Source organism: Aspergillus eucalypticola (genome assembly GCF_003184535.1).
Source record: "Aspergillus eucalypticola CBS 122712 chromosome Unknown BO83scaffold_23, whole genome shotgun sequence".
Lineage (NCBI taxonomy): Eukaryota > Fungi > Ascomycota > Eurotiomycetes > Eurotiales > Aspergillaceae > Aspergillus > Aspergillus eucalypticola.
This window is the reverse complement of record NW_020290297.1, coordinates 424,975-443,368: the sequence shown is the minus strand read 5'-3', so window position 1 is coordinate 443,368 and position 18,394 is coordinate 424,975. Positions and strand designations below refer to the sequence as shown.

Below are 18,394 nucleotides of genomic sequence, written 5' to 3'. Positions count from 1 at the left end.
GTGCGATACCAACACTTAGATCCCGTCAAGCCAGTATGCAGCAGAGTGTTTCTAGGAAGCTTGCCCCGGAAAGTATTAGCTGCAGGTCCAAAATGCGGGGAACCGAAATGCCGAAGAACCAAAGCGCATGGGAATCACCTCGGCCGAGTTCGGGCGAGCTCACCCGGCCAGGTTATAAACTTCTGTGATCGCTACATTCTCTCTTATGGCATAAAGGATTGTGGTACCTGGCTGGTTGCTTTCCAAATGTCAACTGTTTAGTTGTCACATGTGTCTAGCCATGCCGCAACCTATGCGACAGACCCAGCGAGTCCCCCGAACATGCATGCAATGTGCTCGGAGAAAGATCAAATGCTCCAAGAAAATACCATGCGAAGAGTGCATCCGCCGCGGGGATACTGTTGCCTGCAAGCGCGAGATTGTCAGGGTCCATGGCAAGGTCACCGTGTGAGCCCACCGCATTCTTTTCTGTCTCAAGCCCAATTGCTGCATGGTCCCAGTAAACTGATATTATGCAAAACATAGTGCAGTAGACGAGGAGACACGAATCGATGATTCAGACGCAGAATCGAACCTTGTGCGAGAGAACATCAGTCTCAAAACTCGCATCAGGCAGCTAGAATCCGTACTCTCTCGGCCTGAAACGCTGAAACTTGAGGCGGATATCTTCCGGCTATCTCCTGCTGCAGGAAATTCGCAATCTTCGGACAAGATTCTGAACGATTTTCAGAGTCTACCGTTTGGACTTTTGGTGGAAGCGTCACAAGTCCCCCGGAGCACAATTCATCCAAGGGACGACCACTTACTACTTGTATTACCAGATCGGCATTGGAGCGAAACGATTGTGCGGTTCTCTCTGGATCATTTCGGATGGGTTCATTGTGCTCTAGATGCTTCAGGATTTATGGTTGACCATTCTTCGTTCTGGGACCACCTAAGCCACAGCAGATTAGACAGCCCAAGGAACCATGCCTGGATTGCGGTGTATCTTAGTGTGTTGGCCGTAAGTTCCCGTCAGGCTAGAGAAAGCTCAAGGCTCATTTTTCGATAGACAGGAGTATATTTTATGGGAGAGGACAATATTTGCGAGGTCCGCTTTCTCCAAGAGTCGCTCCCTTCTTACAAGCCATCGCTCCTAAGCAGAGTACCCACGGAGCTATGCCGTACCTGGTGCGAAGCCGCTCTGAAGGAGCTCAACTATGCCAACTACTTGAGTAAGCCCAGTATTTCGACTGTACAGACACTGGTGATTTTGAATATCGTACACAAGAATCTTGGCGAGTCATCTCGCGAATATACTCTACACGGTCTTGCGGTCAATATTGCCCGCTTGATTGGAATTGATCGTCTCGGAGGACGTCACGAGCGACAAAATACCTCGCCAGTAAAAGACACAGGGCTCATTCGGAAAGATGAAAACGTTTATCGCAGGCTTTGGTGGACCTTGGTGATCTGTGACTGGTACGTCGTCTGCTCATTTTGTGTTGGATTTCACTAAGCTAAGCTCAGGATGACTGTATGGTCGCGTCCAATTTCCATACACCCGGACTCCTTCACAACCGTGCTAGAAACAGAAGATAACAAGGAAATTTCTCCCACTTTACCTGGTGGCGAGAAAGTCCCATCCCCATATGAGTACCATAAAGCAATGGCCCAGCTCGCCGCCACCATGCAGAATCACGCCAGATCCATCAAAGAATGGACGACGGCGACTGTTCAAGCCTCCTTTGAGGAGCTCGACGCTGTAGCTTCTTCTTTTCCACCACATCTCTCTTACCCTGGAACCGATGAACCCATGCTTCAAATCGAACAAGGGTTTGAATGGATCTATGTTCAACGCTACCTGATCTTCAATTGCTTGGACTGCTGGCACATAAACCTGTGCGTTGCTCTAATACCCCATTTACTCAGCAGCCCCTCTAGTACAGAGAGTGATGTGCAGCAGAGCGGCATTTCATGCGCGAAAGCGATTCTGTCTCGGCGATACCATGATCCATGTCCCCATTTCCATAAGTTCTGGGCAACAACATGCTCCATTGTCACGGCTGCTATATTTCTGGCTCTGGATCTAATATGTTTTCGCCAGCACCGATCATCTGCTGAAGTGGCCGAAGAAAAGGCTTTGATATTGTTCGGCATCTATCTCCTGGAGCGAACATGTACAGATACACGACACGACGCCTTAGTTGTTCTGCGCCGCCTTGTTGAGCTATCTGACGTTATACGATCGAGACAAGTTATCGACCAGAGGGTGTTCGTCCGGCTCATGAAGCTTGTCGCTTCTCCCAAATTATGGGATTCATTTCCCGGTACAGAGGTCACGTTGAGGTTTCTATTTGCGGACCCGTCGTCGACCGGAGAGGCGACCAAGTCGGTATCAGACAATGACGAGCAGCTGCAAAGTGCGGATCCTAGTCCCGCTACGTATGGAGATATACTACCGAACACTCTAAGCCGGTTTGCGACAATGACCGGTGAGACAGGAGACGAATTCCCACTCGCAGATGATCTCTTTTCATCTGAGCTCATAGACATGTCGCTCCCCTGGCTGGACCCTGGGTGTCTAATGACATTTCCAAATGAGGTGTCCCTCTAATAGAGTGCACTATAGGCTTGATGTCTGTTTACAGTCACCAATGCATCGGCACTTGTATATACTGCATCCAGTCTCAAAGTCACATCACATAGCTAGATCATACCAAAAACCATTATCGAAACAATACTACACATCCCGATCAAAACTCCGCAGTCCTCCCATCAACCGCATACTTCATCGTAACCCTCCTAATCCACCACCCAAAGAAGAAAATCGGAATCCCCAGCGCAGACACAACACCCGCAATAATCGCACAAATATTTAGAGCACCCTGAAACCCCTGCTCGGTGATAAACTTCGTAACCCCAAATGAAATCCCAAACGAGATGAACCCACGGATGGCACAAATCAGAACCAGAATCGGCGCTGCCCGCTCCGCATAACTGTCCAGAGAATAAGTGTACCCACTAAGAATGATTCCAATATAGGCAAAGTATATCCCGCTAAAGGTAGTGGTGATTGCCCAGGGAGACCATTCCGTCGGATGAGATGCAGCACGGCCGAATATGACGCACGAAATAAGCAGGACGATAATAGGCAAGAGCATAGGGATAAGTCGAATCTCAGACTCAACGGTGCCGCTCTCTCGACGCCTTGCGACCAGTTTGTATAGCTGGTCGCCACCGTATCCGAGAACGGGAACCATTATCATTGCGACCACGATTTGTCCACCCTGGACTAGGCCCAGGCTTGTGGTTGGGTAGTTGTACGGAGGGGCGCCGAGGACAGAGGAGTACTCTGTCACTCCGATAACGTAGATTCCGAGGGAGACGCTGTTCATGAGGACTACCCAGAGGATGTTGGGGAAGAGGATGCATTGACCCATTTGCTTGTAGCATGTTAGGGCTTCTTTCCAGTTTGCGGGTGGGTGCATGATGGCTAGAGTATGTTTCCAGGTACGTGCTTTGTAGTTGATGAAGTCTAATGGCACGCGGTTCTTGTTTGTTGCATGAACGATGACTTGTTCTTCGCCGTTGTGGTGGACGTGCACTTCCCCTTCGAAAGCGTCGGTGGGTCGGTCGTAGCGGGATTCAGGCACGAGGGTGAACGCGCTGATGAAGACTAGCCCGCTGGCGATGGAGAATACCCCGTACCACCATCTCCAGCCGAGGCTGCTTACTAGGTAGGACGTCGCGATGGTGAGGGCGGCTGTGCCGATGGATTGGATCGCGCTGAACCAGGCGAGGCGGCTGCTGCGTTCGTGGACGAAGTGGATTTCCTGGTAACCTTGGTTAGGGTCCCGGCTTGTGAAGTGTAAGGTGTAAGGGGTCGGTAATGGGGATGTACCTGGATAATAAGCGGACATAATGCCTCTGACTGCCCTGCTGCCAACGACAACACGTCTCTGCCCGCTATATGCGATGAAAGACTCGTGCTCGCAGCACACCAGATAGATCCCACGGTTAGGACCAATGCAGATGCCAGGAATACTGGGCGTCTGCCGATTGCCATGGCGAGTGGCATAGCGATGACATTACCGATCCCCATGAAGAGGGTTGGGTAGGTCATTAGATCATCGGTGTGGGGGTTGTAGTCGTAGTAGGATTGCATTAGAGTGACGAAGGGGCCCATTCCGGAGGTCATCAGGACCCCGAGGACGGAGACTGGTATGATTGTGTTAGATGGTGTCTTGGTTTGTGGGACAGGGGAGGAACGGAGGCGTACACAGTCCCAGCACGAACGTGATTACCCATTTTTGCCATTGAGGGTAGTTCAAGGGGTCTGTTCCACTTTTCGTCAGTTATATAATCTTTTAGAACAAATTGAAGGAAGTCGAACCTCTTGGATCTGGAGACGGCGTCGGAATCAACACTATTTCCCCATCCTCGACTAGTTTCACTGTGCCGGTTGGGTTACTGGTCTTGCCATGACGCTTTAGGGATTCATCCATAGCAAGTTCATGGTGCGTTGCGTCGATGTCCTTGTCATCCATATTGCTATGTGTAGACATTTGTCTTGTGCGTGTAGGAGCTGTGGTCCTACCACAATTTATCAATAATAGACCAGGGAGGGATGGACTCAGCACCGCTTCCTCCCGGCCTTCATATGCTGTCCATCCTGACGCTATCCACTACCCCGTGGGGTAGAACATATCTGCGTAATGGGGTCTAGCTCATCAGCCACATCGTGTCCGAGCGTGAAGTTGGCGTGAAGACGTGGAGCCGAAAGTATGTTTTGATGGAAGATGATGGTGAAGAAGTGAGGGAACCAGCGAGATGGGAGAATCTCGCCCGAGCTCACCCGGGCGGAGGTGCGCGTGCCGCACGGCGGCAATGAACGACATTGCCGTAACCGAATTGCGAAAACTGATCACATTGACAGCTCCCAGGTAGGTGTTAGGTGTGATTGATGGGTTGGATATGGCTTGTTCAAAGTCGTGGGGAGGTTTGTGTAGTGCTATAGATAGCTGGGTGTATATGCAGCGTTCCGCACAGTAAACACTTGTCTCGCATCAGAAGGCTTACGATATCATCATAGTGCAGTCATAGCAAACGCAGTGAAATTGTAAGATAACTAATACTACAAGCTGCTAGTACGGCTTCACACCTGCCAACTGCAACAATCTCTCACTTCTCACCGGCTTGGTAAGAGGTTCGTCCCTCTCCAACGGATCCACAACTTCCTCCCCATCCACCTTCACCATCGCCTTCCCATGTGTATACAAATTCGTGTGCGGCCAGTGTGTAGTTGTTTCATACGCCTCGAATAATTCCTTCTTCTTCTCCCGATCCTCCTCGCTCATCCATGCCGCCGGCGTATACGTAGCATAGACGATAGTGCGCACCAGATCCGAGGTCCCGAACTGAGCCCAGTGCATCTGTCTCGAGTCCCAGAGAATCAAGTCTCCAGGTTCAGCGCAGACCTTGATCAATTCGCATCCACGCTCGCGGTACCAGTCCAGATCCTTGTCAGAGAAGGGGTGGAAATCCTTATGTTTGGCGGTGCGCCAGGGGGTGGGACCAGTAACGGGGTTCTTTTCAAAGAATTGGTCAAAGAGCGCTGCAGAACCCTTCATTACTATGAGTCCACCGTCGTCGGGGCCCGCGTTGGAGAGGTTGACGATGCCCTGAACACAGACCAGACCTTTGCGCTCGGGCGCTTGGTCGCAGTGTGGCCAGGGCTGGGAGTCATAGGTGCCTACGATGGATTGAGGGAGAGTAATGTTCACCGTGTCGAAGGAGACCACGAGCTCGTCGGTACCCCAAAGCTTAGCGAAGGGAGCAATCACGCCAGGCTCACTGTAGTCGTTCTTTAGCGAGATGGATCCCAGAGAGAGAAGGGAGAGAGAGGCGACTTACCATCGGACGTCCCAGACATACTTCTCGTGTGCAGCCGAGAAGTGCAGGTACATGCCACCCTTCCAGCTCTGTGGGAGATTTTCCTTCTTCCAGGTGGACTTGTCGTTGCGGTCAAAGCCAAGGCCGAATGATTCAAGCCAGGTCAGGGCTTCGCTCTGGTATTCGCTAGCGCGCTCTTTGCTCAGCACGCCTTTGATGACAGCATAACCGTCACGAAAGAAGTCATCACGGAAGTCACCATAGTGAGGCTGCTGTGTTTGGATGGACTGAAGCTTGCCCGGGGCAGGGGATGGGATGGGCTCCGGAGAGTCGACACGGGAGGGTGCCATGTTTAGAGCTCCTTGATTCCTTAATTGTTGACTTTAAGATATCAAGTACAGACTCTTCAGATGGAAGAAAAAAACGGTACTTTGAGAATTAACAGTTTCGGTGACGTCGAGGGCCTCGGCGACAGAGGAGCTTTTGGGCGCTTTTATCCTCTAACTGGATTTTCAGCCAGGTTAATTGACCCGAAGTGATCCCTTAAGCACGGCCGAGCCCATCCTCATCCGAGATATAAAACGCCACTCCCATGACCGAGTCACTGTAGCCGAACTCATGAATTGCCGAATGGTCAGCAGGTTCGAAACGAACATACAAACTCGCCCGAGCTCGGCCGTGCTGGGGTATAGCCGCAACAGAAGATCCGACAACGCGCTATGTCCACAACCCGACAATCTGAGGAAAAAGCAAAAGCGAACATTGGTTTATAACTTCACTCTTAGTACTCAGACAAAGAAATAGTGGGGGGCGCGTGGCATTGTTCATAAGGAGCTCGGAATCTCTGACATTGTCGTCTACACTGCAATCAATACTTTTCAATATGCCTTCTCCGGTACCTGTTGCGACTCGTCCAATTGACAAGCCCACCGTGGGCAGAAACAACTATCAGCCGTTTGGGTTTCGTGAAGAAGTCCTACCCAAGGGCTGGAACAAAGATGGCTCACGTCCCTTGCCATGCGACATTCATGCGTCCCACGACGTGGGTATCCAGGTTCGCGATGGAAGCACATTATATTGCGACATCTATCGTCCTACAGACACCACCAAGCCTGTGCCCGCCATCTTAGCATGGAGCCCTTTTGGGAAGAAGTTCAATGGAATTACCATGCTGAAGTTCCTCCCTTGGGGTCTAGGGATCCCTCAAGGCGTACTCAGCGGCTTGGAGAAATTCGAAGGCCCTGATCCAGCTGAGTTCGTGCCTCGCGGCTTCGCAATCATCAACGTGGACGCCCGTGGGTCTGGTGATTCAGATGGCACAGTTGGCATCATGGGCACCCAGGAAGCCGAGGACGGTTACGACGTGATCGAGGCCGTGGCTAAGATGCCCTGGTGCAATGGAAATGTTGGCCTGGCAGGAAACTCACACTTGGCCATCATTCAGTGGTTTATCGCTGCGTTGCAGCCGCCATCACTAAAAGCTATTGCTCCTTGGGAGGCATGCGGTGACCTCTATCGAGAGCAATTTGTACGAGGTGGCGTCTTCGATGCTGGTTTGTTTGATTTCATCATCGATCATAATATCCAAGGCCACGGGGGTGTGGAAGACTTTCACGAGATGTATCGACGATATCCATATGCGAACAGCGCATACTGGAAGGATAAACGACCAGACCTCAGCCAAATCAGCATACCCGCTTATATTACAGCCTCGCACACCAGTTTTGTGCACACGATGGGATCACTGCGCGGATGGCTTCAAACTCAGTCGTCCGATAAATGGCTGCGACTTTGTCCATGGCAGGAGTGGTACGATATCTGGAATTGCAAAGAATCGGCTTCTGAGCTCGCATCCTTTTTCGATTGCTATCTGAATGGCACCGACAATGGATGGGAAAAAACACCCAGGGTACGGACTACCATGTTGCGATTCAATCAAGATCCGCTCTACAACATCGCAGAGGAGGACTACCCGATCCCACGCACCGAGTATCGCAAGATGTACTTTCACCCAGAAGGCCATCTCAGCCACGACGCTCCCAGCACGGCTTCATCGGTGTCATACAACTCAGAGAAATACCAAGACTGTGCGAGCTTCACCCACACTTTCACCAGTCGAACGAGGTTAGCGGGTATTCCCAAAGCAGTGGTGTACATGTCGTGTCCAGACTTCCATGATCTCGACGTATATGTTTTGATCAGGAAGCTTGACGCGCAAGGAAAAGCTCTGCTCAATCTCAACATTCCGTGGTCATCAATAGCGAAATTTGGTGTCAGCCCAGACAGTGTTGACAGCATTTCTCCGCGGGAAAAGGGCAATCTCATGTTCCATGTTGGGTCCTTGGGGATCTTGCGGGCTTCACGTCGAGCCATTGATCCGACCAAGTCAATTCATGAGAATTTCCCCTTTCACCCACATGACCGTGACGAGTACATCACTCCTGGAGACATTGTGAAGCTCGAGATCGGCATATGGGCGATGGGAGTGGAGTATGAGGCAGGGGAAAGCGTACGCGTCGAAGTACATGGAAACAGTCCATTGCTACGGGGAGAGTTCAAAGAAGATGGGGAATTCCAGGAACTGGCATCACATGGAACACACGTGCTTCATTTAGGGGGTGAATATTCTTCGCATATCGTTCTGCCATTCGTATGACCGGGCATGATGCGTCAACTACAGCAACTTAGACACTTAGACAGATAACTTAACTTGCAGATAACCAAGCTACTATCACGCATATATTGTTATCAGATCTTCCTGAATTGGTTGTTTCCTAACTAATAAACATGGCCTGGGACGATGCAGTAGAGCCCAATCATAGGCGCCATCAGCACCAATAAGGGTCATAAAGCACCGCCGCTCCCCCAGGCATAACACCACCAAGTAATGTGTGAATCAGAGATGCCTTAATCGCGTCCGTTAAGTAACAAGGTTGGTGTGCCGAACGCCTATTTCATCCCACTCTCAACCAGAACCCATCAGCCCTTTAGCCCCGAAAGGAGAGCCAGAAGGGCTCCAGGAAGAGAGATGGATTCATATAGAACACACTAGGCTTTCATCATCTGCAGTACCATGTTAGTAAAAGGCATACTGGGAGTCAAAAGTCAAAGGTAGCACTCACTTTTACAAAACTTGGAAGGATGAAGAGGGAAGAAATGACGGCGCCGGAAATTTTGCTTTTAATTGGCAGTGTGGAGGGCGCTAGACCTGTCATAGAAGGCGGCGTACCATATTCTGCCCAGAATCTCCGCCCGGCGGTGCCTGGCAATTTCCCAATTGCCCGATTAGTTCATCGGCCATTTGAAGGCATCGTGCCATTGCATCCCCGCCTCAGGGCAATTGGAAGTTTTGTGACTGTCCTCTTCTGCCTCATTTTCCAATTCACGGGCTGGCTTGCGCAGCAAGATGTATCTCGCCAGGGCGGTCCGATGCCCCCCTCACCTCCGCGCGACCTACGTTGAGATCTCCAACTACTTCCGCGGCAGGCAACTTGGTCGCCTTTCAGTATTGCAAGCTCACAGCTCCCCCGTACGATCATTCCATGAATTCAGTGAAAAACACCGCTCCAATGTGACCTCGTCGGAGTTTCTAGATAAGTTTAAGCAGTCGAGTTCGTCACCCTGCCGACCAATGCACACCCTCCGGCATTTCCAGCTCATACAAGCAAGTTGCAATCGGGAAATGCTAACATCCCGTCTTCAAAGTGGAATTCCCCCAAACGCCCTTGGACATCGACACTCTGTACTCTTATGATCACGAAGGTCAATCCGTACTCCTCCATGGCTACCTGGACAAGCGCGACGACATGGGGAAAGAGCTCTCGTTCGCCCGCTTTTACGACCACACAATGGGTCGTACCATACAGCTTCTCTCAAACTCACAAAGCAATACACTGCCTCAGCTGAAGAAGATTAGTCGGGGTAGTCCAGTGGTTGTTCAAGGGACAGTTAAGCGGAGGGTTACAAAGACTGCCGACGAGGAACGCAACGATTACTTGGAGATCGCGCTGGAATCGATTCAACCCCTAAACGAATTTCCCCGTGAGATTGTGCTTTTCGGAAAGAACATCGTTCACCCCCCTAAGCATCGCCATCTTCAACTGAGAAGCGATAAAGAGCTGCGCGATGCTCTCCGGTTCCGTGCGCAAGCGCGCAATGTCTGCCGGGAGACGCTGGAACAGCTGAAGCCAGCCTTTGTTGAGATAGAGACACCTTTGCTGTTCAAGTCGACTCCGGAGGGTGCTCGTGAGTTCATCGTGCCGACCAGGAAGAAGGGAAAGGCATATGCCCTTCCTCAGAGTCCGCAGCAATACAAGCAGATTCTCATGGCCAGTGGAATCCCGAGATACTTCCAGTTCGCGCGCTGCTTCCGTGACGAAGACCTTCGCGCCGATAGACAACCGGAGTTTACTCAGGTATGGTCCCAATGAAACTACACAAGTCGCCTGCTGACTGAAAACCCTAGCTGGATCTGGAAATGGCATTCGCTGCTGGACAAGATGTCATTGCCGTTGTTGAGGAACTTATCCGGGGTCTGTGGGGGAACATGATGCCTGAACCAGTCCCTTCAGGCCCATTCCGTCGCATGACCTACCAGGAGGCAATGACTCGGTATGGTTCGGACAAGCCGGATACCCGACATGGAATGGAAATTCATCGTGTCGAGCACCTCCTGCCTGCCGACCTTGTGTCGAAGATCACCCCTCTGACCGAGCCGATCGTTGAAGCATTCAAGATGGATACCGTAGAGCAGCTACCGTCAGCAACTCGCGAATTCGTTTCACGTTTCTTCGACTCCACCGAGGGCGAGCCATTCAACAAGAACCCTGATGGTGCACCAGGAATCTTCATCTACGACGAAGGACAGCCCCTAAAGGGCCTGGGACCTCTCGGATTCGAAGCAGCCGAAAAGGTCCAGGAGATGCTAGATCTCAGTCACGGCGATCTGCTCATCCTTCAAGCTCGCCCTCAAGCCCCTTTTGCAGGCGGCGCAACCCAACTTGGCAGCATCCGTCGCGCCATGGCCGCCGCGTCCATCGCCGAGGATCTCAGAGAAGCGCCCCCGGGCTTCGAGTTCCTCTGGATAGTCGACTTCCCTCTTTTCAGCCCTACGGATGCCTCCGAACCCGGCCAAGGCGGTACTGCCGGCCTCTCCGCTACTCACCACCCCTTCACGGCCCCGAAGACCTCTTCGGACGTCGACCTCCTCAGCAAGGACCCCACTAAAGCCCTCGCAGACCACTACGACCTCGTTGTCAACGGCGTTGAACTCGGCGGCGGTAGTCGCCGTATCCACTGTGCCTTGACCCAGAACTATATCTTCAAGGAAATTCTCAAGATGCCCAAGGAGCGCATCGACGAGTTCCAGCATCTCCTCAATGCGTTGTGGGCTGGATGTCCTCCGCATGCCGGGTTCGCGCTCGGCTTTGATCGGCTCATCACTGTCATGTTGGGCAAGGAGTCGGTCAGAGATGTTATTGCATTCCCGAAGATCGGAAAGAAGGGCGAAGATGCCATGGTCAAGGCGCCTGGTAAGATTAGTGAGGAGGTAGCGAGGTTGTATAATATCAAGTTGAAGTGATGTTGTGGTAATGCATTGGGTGTATGTATGTATTCTATGGGTATTTCTTGTATGATAGATAGATTAACGATTCTTCACTCTGTATCTATTTTGTTTCTAGATTCCAGAGCTCTCGATGTGATCCCCACGGGCTGACATAGAACAGCAAATGTGCCTTTCAGATAAGACACGAGTGAGGTAAAGTAATGAGAAAAGCCGAGCATAAACACATGGAGTTAGGAAAGGAAAAATAATTCAGAGTAGTTGCTGTTATACAAAACGCCGACCAAAACGGGAATCTAATACATCCATGAAATACATAGAAATCAATGGTGAGTGATGGGGAGTTCGCTATAGCCTCCCTCATGTTCTATATTTTTCTCTTTCTCATTCATTTGATTTCGGTCGAAACAGAAAGGCGGTCATACCGCACGAGTCGCCACTGACTTGGAGCGCGAGGCAGCCATAGCAGCACCAGTACCTTCCTCTTCCTCATCAACATACACATACTCATCATCTAGCTCATCTGGCTGTCCGAAGATCTGACGCCATACACCATCCCAAAGACCCTTCTTAGTGACGAGACCACCCACCAGCAGAACTGGGAGCTGCCAGATACTAGCCCAGAAGAGACCTCTCGCCGTTCCGTTGGCGCCCTGGTGCTTCCAGAAATGGTACGCCTCCTTCACCAACCACGCATTGGCGACTGAACTGCTAACCAAGAATCCGTGGCCGACGACTCCGACCCACCAGAGGCCAATGGAGATGGGGAACATAAGGACGGAATAGCGCAGCGCAACGCGGGCGTTCATGGCGGGGTTCTTCCAGCAGAGCATCTTGTAGCCGGCACGCTTGTACTCCTCGCGGATGGTATGAGACAAGGCGTTGAAGTGGGGGAATTGCCAGGCAAACAGAATACCTCCAAGCAGCCAACCACCGATGCTGTCTTGGCTGAAGAGCATGTCGCGCCAGGTATCGTGGCCCGTAGTAGCGGTTTGGCCGGCAGCAGCGACCCAGCCCATCAATGGGGGAATACCGCCTACAATGGCGCCGACCCATGTGTTGATGACGTGAATACGCTTGAGCGGGGTGTAGATGAAGCCGTATAGGATGATGTTGCTGGCTGAGAGGGCCGCGACGGTGGGATTGGTGCCGAAGTAGAGCATGCCTACACCGGTGAGGGCTGTCGCGAGAGCGAAGAGTACGGCAGCACGGCGAGAAAGGAGGCCGCGAACGAGAGGCCGGTTGCGGGTGCGCGACATGAGAGCATCGTACTTCGGCTCCAGAAACATGTTGATGGTGTTGGCGCTGCAGCTGGAGAGGAAGGTGCCCGCCGTCAGGTAGAGGAAGGTTAGGGTTGAGGTGGAGAGGGTCGGTAGCGGGGTCATGGACGGGTCGAGCGTAAGGAGGGACGAGATCGGATACAGGCCATAGGCGGAGGTTGTGCTCAGCACGATGAGGACGGAGAGACGAGGCTTGCAGAGGGCGAGGAATGCCGCCATCTTACGGCGGAGGGAAGAGGTGGGCTGAGCGGAAGAGAAGGCGGATAGCTGTGCGGAGGCATCGGGGGGAATGACATGTTCAGAATCGGCGGCTTGGGCATTCGCTTCTTCCTTTAAACGCTTCCTCCGGCGATGAGGGAGCTCTGGTTGTGTGGAATCGGGGGCAGACGTAGAGGCATCGACGCGGTGGTCTGATGGGAGAGTGGAGGATGTCGCGCTGGAGGAAACATTGCCGCCGGAAAGCGAAGAGACAATGTCACTCTTGCTCGGAGTGCCGTCTTCTGCACGATTGGCCGAGAAATAAGTCTTATTCAGAGCCGACTGGGCGGCATGGCCGTCTGCAATGCCCGAGTGGGATCGAAAGGACGAGGTGAAGGTGCGGAGAGCGGCGGGGAAGGTTCGAGGGGTCCGATTTCGATGTAGAAGACATTGAGAGCATATCCTGCTAGGATCGCCTGGCGACCCTATCCTCCGCAACGAGGAGCGAAGGAGACTCATGGCGGAGTCCTGCTGTGGTTCTGGTCGACCAAGAATCCGTATCCAAGCAGCGGAAGTTGAAGCACAAGCCGCAAGACGAAGAAAAGCCACGGTGGGCGGAAGCGACCAATCCCGCAATTCCGGAGATGCGTTGGTTCTTTGTTGGTCTTTTTTTGTTGTCCTTGCGTCGTCCGCTTCTTTTCTACTCAACCACCTCCCCGCTGACTTCGCCGGACCTCTTGCTTCAATCCCACGGTCCCTATCTCCAGTCAACATGGACGCGATCCAGAAAACCGTCATCGATCCCCTCCAACCTCTCCTCCGCCCCGTCGTTTCGGCTCTCCCCGAACCGGTTCACGATGCGATCGTTTCGCTGATCGGCTCCTCCTGCCACAACAGCCTCGTGGTCGATCTTGACGTGAGCAAGGATCCCGCCTGCACCTCCCTTGCAATCTCGAAGGCTCTCGGTATTGCCATCGTCGGAGCTAGCGGCATCGTCAAGGTGCCCCAGATCCTCAAGCTCATCAGCTCCCGCTCATCCGCTGGTGTTTCCTTCGTTTCGTACGCCCTCGAGACCGCCAGTCTTTTGATTACGCTCTCGTACAGCGTGCGCAACCAGTTCCCCTTCAGCACCTTTGGCGAGACGGCTTTGATTGCGGTACAAGATGTGGTAGTGGGTGTGCTGGTGTTGACATTTGCGGGCCGGTCTGCGGCGGCGGCGGCGTTCATTGCCGTCGTGGCAGCCAGCGTGTATGCACTGCTCTTCGATCAGACCCTGGTGGATGCGCAGACAATGTCTATGTTGCAGGCTGGAGCTGGAGCTCTGGGTGTCGCGAGCAAGGCGCCTCAAATCTATACTATCTGGCGTGAAGGTGGCACTGGCCAGCTGAGTGCTTTTGCGGTAGGTGCATCTCATTACGTTGTCGGTGATCGTTTACTAACGCACGTTCAGGTCTTCAACTACCTCGCCGGTTCCCTCTCTCGCATCTTCACCACCCTCCAGGAGGTTGACGACAAGCTGATTCTGTACGGCTTCATCGCCGGGTTCACTCTCAACCTCATCCTGGCCGGCCAGATGCTGTACTACTGGAACAGCCCGGCTAAGTCCCAGAAGAAGGAGAAGCCTGTTGCAGCACCTACGCCCGTGAAGGCGCCAGTCACCGCCACCAGCTCGGGTGTGTCGCCCAAGCCTTCAGGCAAGACGCCGACTACTCGACGCCGGGGCTAGTCACCTTCTTGGTTACTTTGCACCAATTCTCTTATAGAAATCTTTAATCATTTTTTCCCTGCTACAAGCATTGCAACGTATTAGACATCACCGCTGTCCCGGCACAGCCCCCGTAGTCATAAACCTCAGAATCTCATCCAAGGGCACCACCGGCGCAACCACCTTAGCCCCCGCACCAGCATTAGCCCCAGACCCAGTATTCGCAGCAGCAATATCAAACTCCAACCCAGTTCCAGCCCCAGACCTCCTCCTCACCCCGACAACCTCCATCTCATCCGCCTCGCCCTCTCCCTCTTCACTATCACTCTCATCCTCATCATCATCCTCCAACACCCTGCTCAAACCCGTGACCACCTTCTCAATCCCCATCTCCCGCTCCTCCAACGTATAGTTCCCACCCCAATTCCTCTTCCTAGCCTCCTCATTTGCCGCGACAGGCGCCCAATCCCACAATTCAGCAATCGCATCATCACTCAGCAACCCCTGTCCACTGTTGCTCTGATATTGTCCCAGCGCTCCAGCCCCAGTATCAGAAGACGTAGTCGGCGCCCCGGCGCGACGACCACGCGCTACCCAGTCCTCAACGCGGGGGTCTAGTTTCGTGCGCAGGACTTGCTCCAGAGCGACATTGTTGGCGGGGACGCGCGACGGGTAGGATGCGTCCGGGTAGGCGACGATGTTGGATAGTAGGTCGCGGTTATCGGAGAGGTGGTCGGAGATGGTGAGGAGATTGTTGGAAATGATGGTTGCTTGGGATTGCAGGGATGTCCTGTTCATGTCATTGTATCAGTGAGTTGGTCTTGGCTGGGCTGTATAAAGTCAACATCGGTGGGATGTATACCATGAGGGGAGAGGATCGCTTTGATTCAGACTGGTTATGAGGGAGGCAAGGGAATGGGTGAGTTGGATGAGTCGTTGACGGGATTGTTCGAGGGTTTTGATTTGGTCTGGGTTGAGAGAGGTCATTTTGTTCGTGTGAGGAAGGAAGGGGCAGCTTGGAGAGGTGTGATGATAATATTGAGGGTTGGACTGATTGGAGATGGGAGATCGGCGACAAACAATTAAGCAGGTGGGCATTGAGCTACCTGATTGGAATGGCGGAGATGTCCGCGGAGAGGGTTGGTGCCTGAGGTGTCGCGCGCTTTGGTGTGTTTACTCGTGATCTATGGTTCATGTTGGAACCTTCATACACACGTTCCTTACCGAATAGGGCCCCAGTAGTATGAGTTACCACCTATTTGATGTCCTTTTAATATTCTATTTGGTGATCAAGATGGATTTTGATTAGAGGTTTCAGTATCTTTGTTCTACGTTGATGATGTCCCGCTTAACAGGATAGGTATGTATATGAGGTGGAATCATCTCCAGCCTCGTTACTTGCAATCTCTCTCGCACCTATTTTCTCCTTCCTGGTATTATAGTATCTAGCTACATTTGAGATGAAAGGCATACGAAACTTCAGTGCCATGAACTGCTCCTTCACTAGGCAATTTCCGTTCGTCGGTTATATATATATTTGACGCTATCACGTTCCTATCTTCAACTACCCATATTCACACTAATCCTCCACCTTCTACAGAACTTGAATCTTCAATGGGTCATTCCTTCAGAATGGAACGCCTCCAATTGAGCACCGAATTTAACAATTCTGACCGCCAGTCAAAGGCATTCCCTGAGGCTCAAAGCCTTGAAGTCCAGAATCTACACTGTTGTCCGGGAAAATCCCAATAGAAGCAAACCCGAAAGTCGCATGGTTGGCTTGGTCATACATCTGGACGGACAACACATTGCCCTCATTCCACTTTGTACCTGCAAAACACTCAACCTGGCTTTCGATTTGGCCAAAGGCGTCGGCTCCATTGAAAGTGATATCGCCCGGGTCAGCGCTAGAGGCATCAGAATCAAACCGGCCCTCCATCAAGTGCTCGTTAAGCCGCTCATGCTTGTAAAACTCGTCGCGTTTCTCCTGGGTTGCGTGGTGGGTGGGATGACCCGCGTAGGAGATGGTAAAATGCACACCATTTTCGCCGGTATCACGGGAGGTGAGCTCCATTGGGCCATATTTGTGGTGATTAAAACGGAACATTGGCGCAAAGGGATGGACACTGGAGTCACGGCGGGCCAACTTATGAGAATCGGGTGCGTATCCGACAAAGTCCACTTCATCTGTTGACAGGCTGCGCAATGCGTTATGAACGAAGTGATTGTGGGCCTTTTGTGAAGTCATATTTCTGGCCGGCAGGCTGTCCAGGTCCCGCGAAAAGGTTTGCAGGTCAATCTGTTCGAGACCGGACTGCAGCCAGGCATTTGCGGCAACCCCCAAGTACCCTTTCGACTCAGCGAACTTCTTGGCTGCGGACACCTCGCCACCTACACCAATGATGGTGCTGCGCAGTCCAGTGATGCAGTAGAAGATATTGTCGGCTTGACCCTCGTTTTGAACGCAGGTATTGATGGTGCTTGCCAGGCCAGCACCGGTGAGAACGAGGTTGAAGGCATGCCATGCTAGACCGATGGCCCAAGGAGCCACCACAAGAGCAACGTCGTCGGTCGTTCTCACATCTGCGCCGGTGGTCACTGCTAGTTCATGGATGTGTTCGGCGGTGCCATTGTGGTTCAGATAGAGACCCTTCCAGTTTTCCCGAGGGCCTGAGTCCAGAGCACTCCAATTGAAGCTCTCTGGGGTCCACTTATCCACAACAGCAACTGCGCAAGTTGCAAGGCCAAAGACAACTATGGGAGACAGAGCGGTCCCAAAAAGGCTGATTCGAACCATTCTGTCAAGGCTTATCGAGACTGCGATACACAAAGAGAAGTTTGATTATTTGGTTGCTTGTTGCTCTGATGCTGGCGAGAATGCCCTCAGGGAGGAGGCCCAATTTATGTCTTGAGCCTGGATTCGACTGCAACTCAATCTATCCCTCATAGCGGAGATTCTTCCGATTTCATACTCAGAAGAACGCAGGAACGAGTCCTGCTCATGCAGTTTCACAGCCCTCAAGATGACCAACACGGGCTATGCACAGATCACCAGCATTCTGATGTAACGCTTTAGGGAATGATGCTTCCTTCGACAAGGAATACTTTGGCCAGGAGGACACGCCCTGTGACGAGAGTTCAACAGCCAATGGTACCTTGACAGCCTGCAATGGTCCATCCCGAACTTTATGGTATCAAACTTGGCAGTTCGACAAGAGCACGGCAATCTGTCCTATCACAAACATTGCAGCAGTCCAGGCTCATCTTGGCCTAATCACCACTCCACATGAACAATTAACGAAAGTTTCCAACCTGATATAATCCTTGCAATGTAAGCTTCGATCCTAGAACATGGCCATACAGATGACAATCGGAATGTTGGGACGGGGCCATTGAGGCTAGAAGGAATATCGAAACTCATCAATGTTCATCCCAACGAATGACGATGACCGTCTTACTAGCGAAACCTGAATACTTACGGATAGATGGGTTGGATCATCCGTATTCGGATCGACGGCCAAGGCTCGTCTGAGGAGACCAAGGAACAAGTGTAGGAGTTGTGCACGAGTTGTCGATTGGTCAATGTGATATGTTGAAGTATCTTGATCAATTTTGACGAACCAAGGGATCCTTGTAAGCAGGACCTCCACAGAAGGATTGCATTCGAAATGCAGGGTCCTGGAGTCGGAAGAGGGCATCCGCAATGCTGATGCCGGTATACCTTCCTTTATTGGCAACTAACTTGTTCGGCATAACACCTCGTGAGTGACACTC

At 52.1% G+C, this 18,394-nt stretch overlaps 8 protein-coding genes across 8 annotated transcripts; 4 read left to right on the top strand and 4 right to left on the bottom strand.

Moving 5' to 3' along the window:
• Positions 1–155: 155 nt before the first annotated feature.
• On the top strand, positions 156–2,770 carry BO83DRAFT_105140 (uncharacterized protein). The gene is made up of 4 exons (XM_025525886.1): positions 156–447; positions 526–1,003; positions 1,052–1,461; positions 1,510–2,770. Exons 1-4 carry the CDS (start codon positions 269–271, stop codon positions 2,594–2,596), a joined length of 2,154 nt encoding a protein of 717 aa, XP_025385320.1. The 5' UTR covers positions 156–268; the 3' UTR covers positions 2,597–2,770.
• On the bottom strand, positions 2,595–6,342 carry BO83DRAFT_410355 (MFS transporter). The gene is made up of 5 exons (XM_025534210.1): positions 5,896–6,342; positions 5,168–5,835; positions 4,262–4,318; positions 3,884–4,200; positions 2,595–3,815 (listed from the first exon to the last, which is right to left on the bottom strand). Exons 1-5 carry the CDS (start codon positions 6,222–6,224, stop codon positions 2,736–2,738), a joined length of 2,451 nt encoding a protein of 816 aa, XP_025385319.1. The 5' UTR covers positions 6,225–6,342; the 3' UTR covers positions 2,595–2,735.
• A 281-nt stretch (positions 6,343–6,623) lies between these two features.
• On the top strand, positions 6,624–8,530 carry BO83DRAFT_366614 (CocE/NonD family hydrolase; the record flags this gene model as incomplete). The annotated part of the gene is made up of 1 exon (XM_025529721.1): positions 6,624–8,530. The coding sequence occupies exon 1, from the start codon at positions 6,758–6,760 to the stop codon at positions 8,528–8,530; it is 1,773 nt and encodes a 590-aa protein (XP_025385318.1). The 5' UTR covers positions 6,624–6,757.
• Positions 8,531–9,202: 672 nt separating this feature from the next.
• On the top strand, positions 9,203–11,500 carry BO83DRAFT_343675 (aspartate--tRNA ligase MSD1). The gene is made up of 3 exons (XM_025528699.1): positions 9,203–9,485; positions 9,580–10,289; positions 10,340–11,500. The coding sequence occupies exons 1-3, from the start codon at positions 9,281–9,283 to the stop codon at positions 11,453–11,455; spliced, it is 2,031 nt and encodes a 676-aa protein (XP_025385317.1). The 5' UTR covers positions 9,203–9,280; the 3' UTR covers positions 11,456–11,500.
• A 66-nt stretch (positions 11,501–11,566) lies between these two features.
• cox10 (protoheme IX farnesyltransferase) lies at positions 11,567–13,457 on the bottom strand. The gene has a single exon (XM_025531850.1). The coding sequence runs from the start codon at positions 13,432–13,434 to the stop codon at positions 11,857–11,859; it is 1,578 nt and encodes a 525-aa protein (XP_025385316.1). The 5' UTR covers positions 13,435–13,457; the 3' UTR covers positions 11,567–11,856.
• Positions 13,458–13,617: 160 nt separating this feature from the next.
• Positions 13,618–14,664, top strand: BO83DRAFT_343669 (putative monosaccharide-P-dolichol utilization protein). The gene is made up of 2 exons (XM_025528698.1): positions 13,618–14,314; positions 14,366–14,664. Exons 1-2 carry the CDS (start codon positions 13,688–13,690, stop codon positions 14,639–14,641), a joined length of 903 nt encoding a protein of 300 aa, XP_025385315.1. The 5' UTR covers positions 13,618–13,687; the 3' UTR covers positions 14,642–14,664.
• Positions 14,665–14,698: 34 nt separating this feature from the next.
• On the bottom strand, positions 14,699–15,685 carry med8 (RNA polymerase II mediator complex subunit MED8). The gene is made up of 2 exons (XM_025534209.1): positions 15,483–15,685; positions 14,699–15,410 (listed from the first exon to the last, which is right to left on the bottom strand). Exons 1-2 carry the CDS (start codon positions 15,605–15,607, stop codon positions 14,729–14,731), a joined length of 807 nt encoding a protein of 268 aa, XP_025385314.1. The 5' UTR covers positions 15,608–15,685; the 3' UTR covers positions 14,699–14,728.
• Positions 15,686–16,241: 556 nt separating this feature from the next.
• On the bottom strand, positions 16,242–17,452 carry BO83DRAFT_366600 (uncharacterized protein). Its single transcript, XM_025529720.1, has one exon. It carries the CDS (start codon positions 17,415–17,417, stop codon positions 16,281–16,283), a length of 1,137 nt encoding a protein of 378 aa, XP_025385313.1. The 5' UTR covers positions 17,418–17,452; the 3' UTR covers positions 16,242–16,280.
• Positions 17,453–18,394: the final 942 nt, after the last annotated feature.